At 46.9% G+C, this 14827-nt stretch overlaps 1 protein-coding gene across 4 annotated transcripts in view; it reads right to left on the reverse strand.

Annotated features, from left to right (window-relative positions):
• The window catches only part of NEK10 (NIMA related kinase 10), a 278135-nt gene that overhangs the window by 210312 nt on the left and 52996 nt on the right, over positions 1–14827 (reverse strand). For all 4 annotated transcript variants that reach the window (XM_069561142.1, XM_069561143.1, XM_069561145.1 and 1 more), the window contains one exon: positions 1540–1624. In XM_069561142.1, coding sequence (XP_069417243.1) covers positions 1540–1624 — 85 coding nt within the window. The remainder of the gene's footprint in view (positions 1–1539; positions 1625–14827) is intronic.

A 14827-nucleotide genomic window follows, 5' to 3' on the forward strand; every position in this document is an offset into this window, starting at 1 on the left:
AGAATGGGGAAGGGAGCAACTCTTCTAAAGAAAAGAGCAAAGCTACCACGAGTCCCAGGAGACTCAAACCAGAGCAGGTTCATCGCTGGCTAGCAGCAGCACACATTGTTTTGAGTGCTGAGTTTGGAAAAGATGGCTATCAGGGTAATGAAAGGAAATATGTCCTGATTCAAATAATAACTCATCAGCAAAGCTGAATCCAAAATAAATGCGCTTCAGAGTGGTCTGAGCATCCCAGTAGCTTATCAGGATGGGGCATAAAAGGAGATACCTCTTGGGGAAAAAAGCAATCTGTGAAAATGATTGAAGCATGTAGGAAGGACAAGACCGCCCTTTAGATATTTAATGCTGGCAAGCAGAAACAATAATGGCTCATTAGCAATTTGGAGACTTCTCCAAACTGGTTGGGCAGTGGTTCCCCCAACCAGTAGCATCAGTGACACCTGGGAACTTGTTAGAAATGCAGATTTCCAGGCCCTCCCCAAACTTACTGAATCAGAAGCTTCCCTGGTGGCTCAGACAGTAAAGAATCTACCTACAATACAGAAGACCTGGGTTCAACCCACGGTCGGGAAGATCCCCTGGAGAAGGAAATGGCAACCCACTCCCATATTCTTGCCTGGGAAATCCCATGGCCAGAGGAAGCTGGTGGGCTACAGTCCCGGGGTCGCAAAGAGTCGGACACGACTGAGCGACTAACACTTTCACTTTCAGACACCAGCAATCATTAAGTGTTCCGAGTGTTTCTGATATACAGAAAGTTTACAAACTTTGCTTTACAGAAGCAGGAATCTTAGCAGCTGGGTCTGGAAGGACAACTTTCACGGACCAGGTGGTGTCAGGTTAAGTGCTTGCTACTCAGAGTGTTGGCCCTGGACCGGTGGCCTCAGCGGAACCCTGGGCCTCTGTGTATACCTATGGAGTCCACATCTGCACGTACAAGAGCCCCAGGTGATTGAAAGTCTGAGAGGCACTAACCCAGAGACATCATGCTTGACTGACCAGTAAGAGGAGTGGAGACTCCCGCCGACAAGCGCCTCCTCTGAGACAAGGGGGAGCCCCGTGCCCACCTTTAACTCAGGCTCTGAGGCTGGCCTCCGGGGAGTGCATGCGTCTGGGGCAGTTACCATGTGTAGGCCTGGCCACTCCCCCTGTCGGCCCTGGAGCCCCCTAAGGAAGTCCCTGCTTGCCGCTGTTCACTTTGGCCGCTTGGCATCAACATGCTCCAAAGCGTGGCCCAGTGTACCCTTCTCCAAGCTGCCTGTGGTTTAAAATGCCAAGAGACAATCCAAACACAGACCAGAAGTCAGTCCACTGCATCCCATAGGTAACAGAATGGAAATGGAGAGATATTTCTGTCCCCACTAAATCACTTCTCTCCTATCGATTTCAATAGCAGGTAAGATACTTCCCAAATGTGGAAGCTACTGAATAGTGAGAGAGGATAAAAAGTTACCATGCTGTGCTTCAGAAAAGATCCCACCAGTTTTTATTTCATCTTCAAACTAGTAAAAAATATTTTTATTTTTTGCAACCAACCTGATAACATGGATCCCTCATCAGGAGTCTCAGACAAATTAACACTCTCAGAAAATGAAGAGATGGAGCGCGATCAACCCACTCTCTGAAAGAAAACAAGAGAGAACATGTTTGTTCACATTTAAAACCAATGAACCTGACAGTTCATGAACAGCGAAGCGCTAGGAAGGAGAAGAGAAAACAGCTCCGGGCAGAGCACTCATTGGCCTCAAGCAGTCTGCAGTGGGGACTGTTATCTGACACTTAACCCATTTTAATGGAAAACACTGTCATTACAAAATTGAGGCCCCCAAATTATTTGGTTCACGGGCCCTGACTGTCCCAAGGAAGGGCAGCCCCTGATCACAAGAAATAGCTAACAGGTTCAACTTCAAAAGGCTTGATACACTGATAACTTAGCATCGAATTAAAAAAAAAAAGATAATACATATACACTAGAAGAAAATTATTTGTATTTTATTCTTAATCACATTTACTTTCTAATGGAGTGTGGACACTAAACAACTTCTCCAGTCCTGGAATGGAATCCAGCACCACCTCCATTTCCTCCCCCACCTGGCTCCCCAGGGCACTGGCTTTTGACCACAGTGGCACTGAAGGCTCAGCTACAGAAGAACGAGCCGCAGCAAGGGAAGGCGGTACACCTAACATGGAAGCTGTAATCACCCAGAGCAGTCTACGCAGTGCCCGCCAGATGGTGTGTCATCACTGTTTTCCCTGAGATTTTAACATATCCCATGGCACCCCTGGGGGTTCCAATCAGCCCCCGGTGCGCTTCAACGCGCCTTGTGGGAAACGTGGGGATAAAGGATTTTCTTAGGTCTCAGGTCGCTTTCCCCGGAAGCAGACTCCTCCGTGAATACTGGTGCGCACTTGAGTGACTAAGGACGCCAGGAGGCCTCCTGGAGTCGGGGTGAGGGGCAGGGGCAGGAGTCAGGGAAGGGGGAGAAGGAGAGGGGGAGTGGGGAGACCCAGCGGGCAGGGGTCTGCTGTGCCAGCTGAACCTCCACTGACCCCTCGACCCCCGTGAAGGCAAGCACCCTGGGCTTCCCTGCTCCCAAAACAGCTGTCACGGAGGGCACGGGTGGGGAGGGGGCACTGCTGCCCTCTGGGCCTGTGGGCAACGTGGACGCAAAGAGCCAGAGGCTGGTGCCGGGGCCCAGCCTCTCACACAGGCGCCACTGGCCAGTCCCGCCCCGAAGCCACATCACCAACGTGTCCGGGGGCAGTGGGAGCGCGGATGTCTCAGCGGGTTCCGGCTGGCGGGAGCAGAGTGGTGGGCGCAGCACCCTGCCTGCGGGCTCTGGGCAGCTCTCCGACCACTCTGGGGAGGAGGTGTCGTCTGCACACCCAGCACCCTTCCCCACTGCTGCACCAGTTAGACTTAGGAATCAATGAATTCTACCGGAAAACTTTTTTCGTCCGCTCCACGGGGGCACCCAGGCTGCCGAGTGTGAATACTGCTAAAGACTTTTCTCATGTTACTCAGGGAAGACCCATCTGCCGAGAACGTTCAGGAACATAGCCCAGGCTGAGGCTCGGACCCAGAGCTTCCCAAGTCTCCGCTGACAGCACATCTGAAACTCAGTGCATGCCCCTCCCGCCACCCGCCTCCAGCACACAGGCTTCATCACTCCAGGCTTCCAGCCCAGGGTGTTTGCTTGTCTCCTCTACTTCACTCACACCCTTCGTCCAATCCCTCAGCACATCCTGTCTGCTCCAACCTTTAAAATCTCTTTCCATTCACACAAGTTTGAGGCAGGAGATAGATGGGCCTCTGGGCTGAGCAGCTGCAGTTTGTCAAGCAGAGTAGATTGGAGCTTTGTTTTCCCTGACAACCCAAGGACAAACTTAGAGGCAGGAAGTGAGCTCTGAGAGGGAGCAGAGAAAACGACCATATCTATCACTCCCAAGGTAAAGGAAATCTTCCCAATTCCACACCAGCAGTAAGGATCCTTGGGGGTCAGAAAAGGTGGGCAGCACTCCACAATAAACCTCATACTCCCATTAGCCTTTGTGCTGGAATCCATCTTGGCAAAAAGACGCATATGAAGAAGGCCCAAGGGCAGGGCAGGTGTGGGAAAAGGAACAAGATAATTGGCCAGAGGAGAACAAAGACCCAGAAGAACTGCCCCATATAAATGGTTTACCTCCCTCCTCAAAACAGGGGACCCTTTCTGTCTGGGTGGGTGTTCCTGCTTTGTTTCTGTCTAAATACACAGTTTCTTTCTGTGCTCTCCCACATGTGGTGGTATGCCTCTGAAAATAAACTTTGTACCCTAACTCACCTAGAGCCAGACATCCTGGAATGTGAAGTCAGGTGGGCCTTAGGAAGCATCACTACAAACAAAGCTAGTGGAGGTGATGGAATTCCAGTGGAGCTATTTCATATCGTGAAAGATGATGCTGTGAAAGTGCTGTACTCAATATGCCAGCAAACTTGGAAAACTCAGCAGTGGCCACAGGACTGGAAAAGGTCAGCTTTCATTCCAATCCCAAAGAAAGGCAATGCCAAAGAATGCTCAGACTATCACACAATTGCAATCATCTCACACGCTAGTAAAGTAATGCTTAAAATTCTCCAAGCCAGGCTTCAGCAATATGTGAACCGTGAACTTCCAGATGTTCAAGCTGGTTTTAGAAAAGGCAGAGGAACCAGAGATCAAATTGACAACATCCGCTGGATCATGGAAAAAGCAAGAGATTTCCAGAAAAACATCTATTTCTGCTTTATTGACTATGCCAAAGCCTTTGACTGTGTGGATCACTATAAACTGTGGAAAATTCTGAAAGAGATGGGAATACCAGACCACCTGACCTGCCTCTTGAGAAACCTATATGCAGGTCAGGAAGCAACAGTTAGAACTGGATATGGAACCACAGGCTGGCTCCAAATAGGAAAAAGAGTACATCAAGGCTGTATATTGTCACCCTGTTTATTTAACTTATATGCAGAGTACATTATGAGAAACGCTGGGCTGGAAGAAACACAGCTGGAATCAAGATTGCTGGGAGAAATATCAATAACCTCAGATATGCAGATGACACCACCCTTATGGCAGAAAGTGAAGAGGAACTAAAAAGCCTCTCGATGAAAGTGAAAGATGAGAGTGAAAAAGTTGGCTTAAAGCTCAACATTTGGAAAACGAAGATTATGGCATCTGGTCCCATCACTTCATGGCAAATAGATGGGGAAACAGTCAAAACAGTGAGAGACTTTATTTTGGGGGGCTCCAAAATCACTGCAGATGGTGATTACACCCATGAAATTAAAAGACTCTTACTCCTTGGAAGGAAAGTTATGACCAACCTAGACAGCATAGTAAAAAGCAGAGACATTACTTTGCCAACAAAGGTCCGTCTAGTCAAGGCTATGGTTTTTCCAGTGGTCATGTATGGATGTGAGAGTTGGACTATAAAGAAAGCTGAGTGCCAAAGAATTGATGCTTTTGAACTGTAGTGTTGGAGAAGACTCTTGAGAGTCCCTTCGACTACAAGGAGATCCAATCAGTCCATCCTAAAGGAGATCAGTCCTGGGTGTTCATTGGAAGGACTGATGTTGAAGCTGAAACTCCAATAATTTGGCCACCTGATGTGAAGCGCTGACTCATTGGAAAAGACCCTGATGCTGGGAAAGATTGAGGGCAGGAGGAGAAGGGGATAAAAGAGGATGAGATGGTTGGATGGCATCACCAACTCGATGGACATGGGTTTGGGTGGACTCCAGGGGTTGGTGAAGGACAGGGAGGCCTGGCGTGCCACAGTTCATGAGGTCGCAAAGAGTCAGACACAACTGAGCGACTGAACTGAACTGAACTGAACTGAACTGAACCCATATTTTTGCAGTTTTTATCTCCTTAAATCATTCTTACTTTCAAACAGAGGCAAGAGCCTGGTTGGCTTTGCTTCTAGTCTTAGACCCTGGTGGAGTCGCAGCTAGGACTCCTGGCTTTTGTCCAGGATTCAGGTTCAAGGAACCAAGGGGAACTAAGATCCTGCTTCAAGACCACTCACTGTTCTCTGAGATCAGCTTCTCACTCCCTCATCCGCTCTGACCCCGGCTCAAGCCTCCATCATCCTTTGCTTGAACTATTTATTTGTATTTAAATAAAGTGGGAGGTACACCCTGCAGCATGTGAGATCTTAGTTCCCTGACCAGGGATTGAACCCATGCCCCCTGCAGCGGAAATGCAGTCTCAACCACTGGACTGCCAAGGAAGTCCCTGCGGGAACTGTTGCAAAAGCCTCCCCACCTGCCTTCCTCGCTTGCATCTTTGTTCCAACTTCAGTCTTCGCATACCAGCCAAGGAGACCCTCCACAGACACCCTCTCTGCCCCGGCCCCGAGAGTCTCTCCTCTCACTCAGGCCCTGTGGCCCACAGGCTCCTTGGGACGCCTGGCCTCTCCACTGCCTCTTGGGCCTCACCGCCCCGCCCCCACTGCCCCCACACGTGCCCTCCCAGTCACACTGGCCTCCCCGCACCTTTTTCACTGACCCTCTCGCAACAGGGCTGGGCTGGGAGCCTTGCCTTTGCTCCTTTCTATGAAGCAGTGTTGGTAACGTTTGAACATTGGAACCTCCCACACAATTAGATAGATGTTCTCTGACATGATATGAGGCCAGTCACGTGTAGCTGTTCTAACTAAAGTGTATGTCACAGTGCAGAGGCTGTCAGCAAAGCACAGCCTAGGCTCCTGAGGTGAGGAAGGGACGCTGAGCACTGCTGAGCGCCGGACCTGCCTGCATCACCGAAAGGTGCCCCCTGCCAGGTGACACTGCCCTCCAGATTAGTCCAATGTGACGCGAGTGTTAGCAAAAAAAAAAAAAAAAATGTGTCTGCTATTTCTTACCTAGCCAAGAAGAACAGAGGAAGATAAAGCTGTTTCGGACCAGAATCCACATAATTCCCCCACCCTCTCCCACCCACCTGCACAGCTGAGTGAGTACATCCAGCAGAGTTAGGGTGCTTTAAACATCTGTCCCCTAGCCCAAGAGGAGCATTTACTTGAACTGCAGTCCCAATACAGCCCTTGCCCAGCTTGTCTGACATCGACCCCTGACCTTTGTTGGTGGCGGGGGGACGGTGGAATTCAGTTTGGAAAACAGTTGACTGTTTCTCGATCCTGAGAAATTCAACCCTGTCCCAAACCTGCACACCTCACACCTGAGTGCAAGAAACATACCTTCTAGAAGGCAGATCGAGCATCTGTGGTTCCTCCACCAGAGGTATCACCCCAGCCCAGCCACTACTCTCCACCCCAAGCCACTCGCTCCTTCCATCCACTGACTCAGCTCACATGAAGGAAGCTGGAAATATGCTTTTCCCACAGCCTTATATTTCCAAGGACGTTTGCCTGCGTCTTATAAATTAGAGTCCCCACAAGAGGCCTGCCTCTGTAGATGGAGGTTGAACACAGTGTCTCAAGAAGATTGCTGGCTGAGAACCACTCTTCCTGCCACCACCAAGGCCCCTGGCAAGAGCTGCCCGCCACAGGTGCCAGCACCTCACAGCCCTCCTTCAATCTGGGCACCCTGACTACGACACCTCTGCTACTGGAGGCAAAGTTCAGTCTCTTCTGAAAATAAAGGCAGCACTCAACCCTTCTGGGGCTTCCCAGGTGGCACTGGTGGTAAAGAATCCACCTGCAATGCAGGAGCTGCAAGAGATGCAGGTTCGATCCCTGGGTTGAGAAGATCCCCTGGAGGAGGAAATGGCAACCCACTCCAGTATTCTTGCCTGGAGAATCCCACGGACAGAGGAGCCTGGCGGGCTACAACCCATGGGGTCGCAGAGTCGAACAAGACTGAAGCAGCTTAGTACACACACATGCAACCCTCTCCGAGGGCTGTAGCCAGACAGAATTATCCAAGGCCACAGTGGGAAGCTGCGCTATAGTTCATCCTAACTTCCTGCATTGGGGAAAATAATGCAAATTTGAAGTACATTTTGAATTTCAAACAATCACTTCTGGGAACCCTTGTCAGGATGTGGTTATTCTGAGACTCCTATTAGAGACAGAAAACCTTTCATCTCATAAGTAGAGGGATGGCGAGTGACTGGTTTCCCTTCCAGGTGCTGGGGTCAGCTAAAGATAGCATGCAGCCAACACTACACCCCAAAGATCTAACGGGAATAATAATCCAGTGGCAACAGCTGCTGGCAGCCTCCTGAGGTTTAATGCTGGCTGCTCTTCATTATTTAAGAGGAGAAGCCACGGGACACACTGGGAGGTGACTCATGACAAATCTGTGTGTGCCTGGAATTTTTCCTGTTAAGAACGTACAGCCTTCCTGAGGGAAGTCCATGAGCTTTCCAATGCTTTTTCATATTAAAATCAATATGAAAAGGTTTTTTGCTGTTCCTTCTCACCTCTAAAAAAAAAAAAAAAAAAAACACCAGAATTCCAGAATAGCTTTTTGTCTTGTTTTCCTATTAAAGGAATGCAAATGAATGAAGAATCCTAGAAAACCTCAGGATTGAAAGTTCTGTTCCAAGCAAATGGCATTTTTTTATCCTGCAACTTAGGACTGTGGCCTGAAGCTGTTAATATTTCTATGTGATTCTGCCCTCAGCTGTTGTCAATGTAAATAGAATTCCTGGTGTCTGGGCCCTGCGGGGCATCCTCCCTGAGCACTGACCTCTGAGGAGCACTTGTTCCCTCCGTGGCTCCCAGCCTTTCACCCCTCTCAAGGACAGGGCCCGTTGGCTGGAGCTCTGCTGCCCCTGAGGAATGGCATGTTCTGTAAGGTGATACAGAGCTCTGTTCGCCAGGAGCTGGGGGACTAGGAGCCAGATTTTGAATAGAAACGACTATCCTAGCTGTTTCTTCTGCATGACTGGTGAAAGTCTCAGAGATTGAATGCTTTCAGATAGTTACTTTCATCACCTACCAGGATCCAGACGCTGTCACATGCCCAGGACTGCAGCCTGACACAACTATGCCCTGGTGTTCATAGAAGTTACCATCAAGAGAAGGAAGACCAATAACCCACACACAAGCAAAACTGCACATCAATTGGTGACCAGGGAAAGACAACAAAGCTAAAGGTTGAGGGAGGCCTGGGAATGCTCTTTCAGGAGAGTCAGAGAGATGCTTTCCGATAGGAGTGGCATCTGAGTGAACTCAGCAATGAGTCGAGGTCTGAAGAGCCAAAGACGGGAGCGTGTGTGCACTGATTTGTGCAAGGAAACCCTTGAGGGCTGAGCAAGAAGAGCAAAGACAGGGTCGTGGGAGCTGGAGTCACAGAGATGAAGAGCCAGTGCTGCAGGTCTTTGTAGACTAGGAGCAGGGGTGTTGGACTTTTTACTCCAGAAAGTCACAGGCAGCCTTTAAGCACAGGACTTACATCATGTGACAGAGACTCTGAAGAGGTCCTTCGAGACGTGCTGTTCGGAACACTACATGGAGTCAGGGTCAGAGCCAGGATCGTGGTCAGTGCAAGAGACTGTGCAGCTAGGACAGGTCAATACGTGGGAGAGACTAGAGTTGAGAGGAAGGCAAGGTGAATAAGAGAAATCAGGAGTCCCGTTTTAGGCACGGCGATGCTGAGAGGCCCAAAGAAGTCTACCAATCAACATGTGAAGAAAAAGACATAGCAGGAGAGAGCTTGCCATCTCTCAGAGGACAGCTGACAGAGAACGTCAGAAATGGGTGGCTTTCCTAAGTGGGGGGTGTCCTCGGGACTGACTGATTTTGGCCATGTAAAGGGGGATCCAGAATGTGCTTTAGCTTACTGCCTGGTTCTCAGAAGCTCACGCACTGATGAGAAGCTGTCAATTACTGACTTGGTTAGGTTTAAAACTGGCTCTGGTGCTCATGTGTGGACAAACAAGGAGTGGTCCTCTCCTGAAAAGTTGGGATGATTTTAATTCTCTGCCTGTTAGAGACCTGGATGACTCTGTGTGTGTGTGTGTGTGTGTGTGTGTGTGTGTATGTGTGTGTGTGTGTACATATAGTGTGCATATATAAACAACTTAAGCTTGGGGTAAACTCTAAATAACATTTTAGGAGAAATTAACATGAAATTCTAGTGGCAGAAAGCAAAGAGACACTGAAGAGCTTCTTGATGAAGGTGAAAGAGGAGAGTGAAAAAGCTGGTTTCAAACTCAATGTTCAAAAAGACTAAGATCATGGCATCTGGTCCCATCACTTCATGGCAACTTCTATTTGTGAGGAAAGTGAAAGCAGTGACAGATTTTATTTTCTTGGGTTCCAAAAGCATTGCAGATGGTGACTGAAACCATGAAATTAAAAGATGCTTGCTCCTTGGAAGAAAAGCTATGACAAACCTAGACAGTGTATTAAAAAGCAGAGACATCACTTTAGTCAAAGCTATGGTTTTTTCCGGTAGTCACATACAGATGTGAGAGTTGGACCATAAATAAGGCTGAGTGCTGAAGAAATGATGTTTTTGAATTGTGGTGCTGCAGAAGATTCTTGAGAGTTCCTTGGACTTCAAGGAGATCCAACCAGTCAATCCTAAAGGAAATTAACCCTGAATATTCACTGGAATAACTGTTGCTGAAGCTCCAATACTTTGGCTACCTGATGCGAAGATCAGACTCATTGAAAAAGACCCTGATGCTGGGATAGACTGAGAGCAGGAGGAGAAGGGTGTGACAGAGGATGAGATGTTGGATGGCATCACTGACTCAATGGACATGAGTTTGAGCAAACTCCAGGAGATGGTGAAGGACAGGGAGGCCTAGTATGCTGGAGTCCATGGGGGTCACAGTCGGACATGACTTAGTGACTGAACAACAATAACCTATCACATAAATGAAATAAACAAGCATATAGCGTTTTTAAAAGATTACAGGAAATACAATGTGAATTAATGTAGCTTTTTCTGGGACTTCCCTGGTGGTGCAATGACTAAGCCTCTGGGCTCCCAGTGAAGGGAGCTGGTCAGGGAGGTATCCCACATGCCTCAGCTAAAGCTCCCATAAGCTGCAGCGAGGTCAAGGATCCTGAGTGCTGCCACGAAGACCCGACACAGCCACAAAAATAAACACAAAGTGTAAAAAAGAGTTGATGTAGCTATTTCCAGGGTGCTATAAAGGGTAAATTTTCATCTTTTATAGTTTTCTGTGTTTTTCAAGTTTTTATAGTAATCAAAAAAATTTAATGCAAAGAAATTCCACTTTATGAAGACTCTCAGTCTCCACGCTCTCCAGTAAAACCAGCATCAATGGCTTGAGTTGGCAATAAAAGACCCAAGCTCTGTTCCTGAGGAGCCCAGCTCAGCATGTAGCAGGAGCATGGGCACAGGGTCCTTTGAGCCAGAAGAGCCAGAAAGGCAAAGAGGTGGGGGTGGCAGGCTTCAGACAAGGATGGGCAGGGCCTGAGGCTCAGAGGCGAGAAAGAGAGAGAGAGAGAGAGAGAGAGAGAGAGAGAGAGAGAAACTTCCCAAGAAACAACAAAGGGTGCAGTCTGACCTTGGTGAGCCCGAAGGATGTGCTGGGCAGGAGTGAGAGACAAGGCAAAGGAGGAAGAAGACCTCAGAAGAAACTGTGAACCAGAAAGGAACTGGAGTTTTACCTGGACTAACAGGAGATTTTTTTTTTTTTTTAGGTATGTAAAGACCCAAACCTAACATGTTGGAGACCTTAATGAGCCTTTCTCTCTGTGCAATTTCTGAGACTGGCATGAGGACCTCTCTAGAGAGGTCTGAGCTCTCTGCACACTTCACCAAAGTGACCAGGGTTCTCTTTTACTGGAGGAGAAAGAAGTCTTCAAACGCTCCTACTGGCCTCTCTACTACCTGATGAGATAAAATCACAGAAAAAGCCACTCTTGGAACTTCCCTGGTAGCCCAGTGGTTGACTTGAACTTGTGGTGCAGAGCATGTGGGTTTGATCCCTGGTCAGGGAAATAAGATCCCACATGCCATAAAGCCAAAAAAATTCTTTTAAAAAAGAAAAGCATCTCTCCACCACCTTGGTCTATTTTAAGAACTTAATCAAGACTCTGATGAGATTGCTGTTTCTTCCAACCCTTTGGTCCCCGTGATAGCTCTAGAGAGCTGAGGCTGAAGATTAGGCAAAGCTCCAAAGAAGGTGCACTTGCCTTGTGGCCTTGATTCTAGTGTGGATGTGGACAATAGAGGTGTAAGCAGCCAACAAGTAACTACATAGGTCTCCTGGGCTAGAGGTCCCTGGGACGGTCACAGAACACTTTATAGCATTTTTAATTGGACTGTGATGGTTTGGACCAGATACTTTTCCCTAATTCAAGCAGTCCTTGAGCTCTTGAGCAGTTCTTGTAGAGAGCGCAAACAGCTTCCCAATCCAGACTTCCTAGATGCATTCCCAAAATACTTCAAATTTGTAGCATGTATTTCAGGAAATGTGATATAAAATAAGAATGCCAACTTGTTCTTATCAGAAAAGTGACTGCACTTATGGACCAAAAAAAAAAAAAAGTCATGCTTAGTTAGATCAGGTGGTTCTCTTTTAACTGAACTTAAAGAACCTGGAACACACTCACTTCTATAAACGTTACAGCTGCAAAAAAATAGTTACAGGTGGGAGAACAGGCGATATTCTGACAGTTACTAGGATCAGTTCAGTCAGTTCAGTTGCTCAGTCGTGTCTGACTCTTTGCGACCCCATGAATTGCAGCAGGCCAGGCCTCCCTGTCCATCACCAACTCCTGGAGTTCACTCAGACTCACGTCCATCACGTCAGTGATGCCATCCAGCCATCTCATCCTCTGTTGTCCTCTTCTCCTCTGCCCCCAGTCCCTCCCAGCATCAGAGTCTTTCCAATGAGTCAACTCTTCGCATGAGGTGGCCAAAGTAATGGAGCTTCAGCTTCAGCATCACTCCGTCCAAAGAAATCCCAGGGCTGATCTCCTTCAGAATGGACTGGTTGGATCTCCTTGCAGTCCAAGGGACTGTCAAGAGTCTTCTCCAGCACTACAGTTCAAAAGCATCAATTCTTCGGCGCTCAGCCTTCTTCACAGTCCAGCTCTCACATCCATACATGACCACAGGAAAAACCATAGCCTCGACTAGACGGACTTTTGTTGGCAAAGTAATGTCTCTGCTTTTGAATATGCTGTCTAGGTTGGTCATAACCTAGATCTTTTAATTTCATGGCTGCAGTCACCACCCACAGTGATTTTGGAGCCCAAAAAAATAAAGTCTGACACTGTTTCCACTGCTGCCCCATCTATTTCCCATGAAGTGATGGGACCAGATGCCATGATCTTCGTTTTCTGAATGTTGAGCTTTAAGCCAACTTTTTCACTCTCCTCTTTCACTTTCATCAAGAGGCCTTTTAGCTCCTCTTCACTTTCTGCCAGAAGGGTGGTGTCATCTGCATATCTGAGGTTATTGATATTTCTCCCGGCAATCTTGATTCCAGCTTGGGCTTCTTCCAGCCCAGCGTTTCTCATAATGTACTCTGCATATAAGTTAAATAAGCAGGGTGACAATATACAGCCTTGACGTACTCCTTTTCCTATTTGGAACCAGTCTGTTGTTCCATGTCCAGTTCTAACTGTTGCTTCCTGACCTGCATACAGATTTCTCAAGAGGCAGGTCAGGTGGTCTGGTGTTCCCATCTCTTTCAGAATTTTCCACAGTTTATTGTGATCCACACAGTCAAAGGCTATGGCATAGTCAATAAAGCAGAAAGAGATGTCTTTCTGGAACTCTCTTGCTTTTTTGATGATCCAGCGGATATTGGCAATTTGATCTCTGGTTCCTCTGCCTTTTCTTATACCAGCTTGAACATCTGGGAGTTCATGGTTCACGTATTGCTGAAGCCTGGCTTGGAGAATTTTGAGCATTACTTTACTAGCGTGTGAGATGAGTGCAACTGTGCAGTAGTTTGAGCATTCTTTGGCATTGCCTTTCTTTGGGATTGGAATGAAAGCTGACCTTTTCCATTCCTGTGGCCACTGCTGAGTTTTCCAAGTTTGCTGGCATATTGAGTACAGCACTTTCACAGCATCATCTTTCAGGATTTGAAATAGCTCCACTGGAATTCCATCACCTCCACTAGCTTTGTTTGTAGTGATGCTTCCTAAGGCCCACTTGACTTCACATTCCAGGATGTCTGGCTCTAGGTGAGTGATCACACCATCATGATTATCTTGGTTGTGAAGATATTTTTTATATAGTTCTTCTGTGTATTTTTGCCACCTCTTCTTAATATCTTCTGCTTCTGTTAGGTCCATGCCATTTCTGTCCTTTATCGAACCCATCTTTGCATGAAATGTTCCCTTGGTATCTCTAATTTTCTTGAAGAGAAAAGAGAACACACTTTATTTATTTATTCTTGTTTTTATTTTTTTGACTGTGATGTGTGGATTGTGAGATCTCAGTTCAGTTCCTTGACCATGGCTTGAACCTAGGCCACTGTAGTGAAAGCCTGGGATCCTAACCACTAGGCAACAAGGGAATTCCTGAGAACCTACTTTAAAATAACCCCAATTTTCCCATTACAGAGAAGGGGACACGGTATAATTAAAATATTATTGAGTTGACTAAAAAGGTTGTTCAGGTTTTTCTGTAAGATGTTATCAAAAACTTGAAAGAAGTTTTTGACCAACACAATAGTTTAACAAATAAATCATGAAACTTAGATATATTTTATTTTACATTTAACAAAATTTAACATATAATGCAACTCTGACCTGATAACTATAACAAAGCAAGAATGGGTTCGGCTGACACTTTTTGGCATACATTTTCTGACAAAGTCATATAACATGATCCAATTTCCTTGAATTTACTTTTTATTTCTGCAGCATAAAACAGGTTCATTTTTGCAAATATATTAGAAAGATCCATCCGTGTCTCCTAATGGCTTCTCCTAGTCTTTGCTATTCGAAACATGCTTTTCTGAATTTCACCCTGTCACCTCCCTGGTTAATACTCTCTTCTACAATCATCAAGCGGTCTGATTCTGCCAGGGCCTCATCGGTCAGGTCCTACCAGTTCAGCACCATCACTTGCAACAACTGCATGAAATTCTACACCTTCAGCCAGTTTCACAAGTTAGGTTATGTCTTATTTGTATTATGTTATAGAGTCTTCACATCATCTGGCAATCAGCAGGGAATGGACCAACAGAGGTGCCTCAGAGGAGCAGTTACACAGAAAAGATCCTGGAGTAGAGGCTGACTTTACAAGCGGTCAGTTAACTTTTGATCCATCCACGGATTAATTAATTAATTAATTAATTAATTATTAATTAATCCATCTTTTGCCCAACCCTACTTAGACTAGAACTGGATGTAACAATCTGTCAGCAGTGAGAGGATGACATGAAAG

The sequence above is a fragment of the Ovis canadensis genome, chromosome 19 (assembly GCF_042477335.2).
Source record: "Ovis canadensis isolate MfBH-ARS-UI-01 breed Bighorn chromosome 19, ARS-UI_OviCan_v2, whole genome shotgun sequence".
Lineage (NCBI taxonomy): Eukaryota > Metazoa > Chordata > Mammalia > Artiodactyla > Bovidae > Ovis > Ovis canadensis.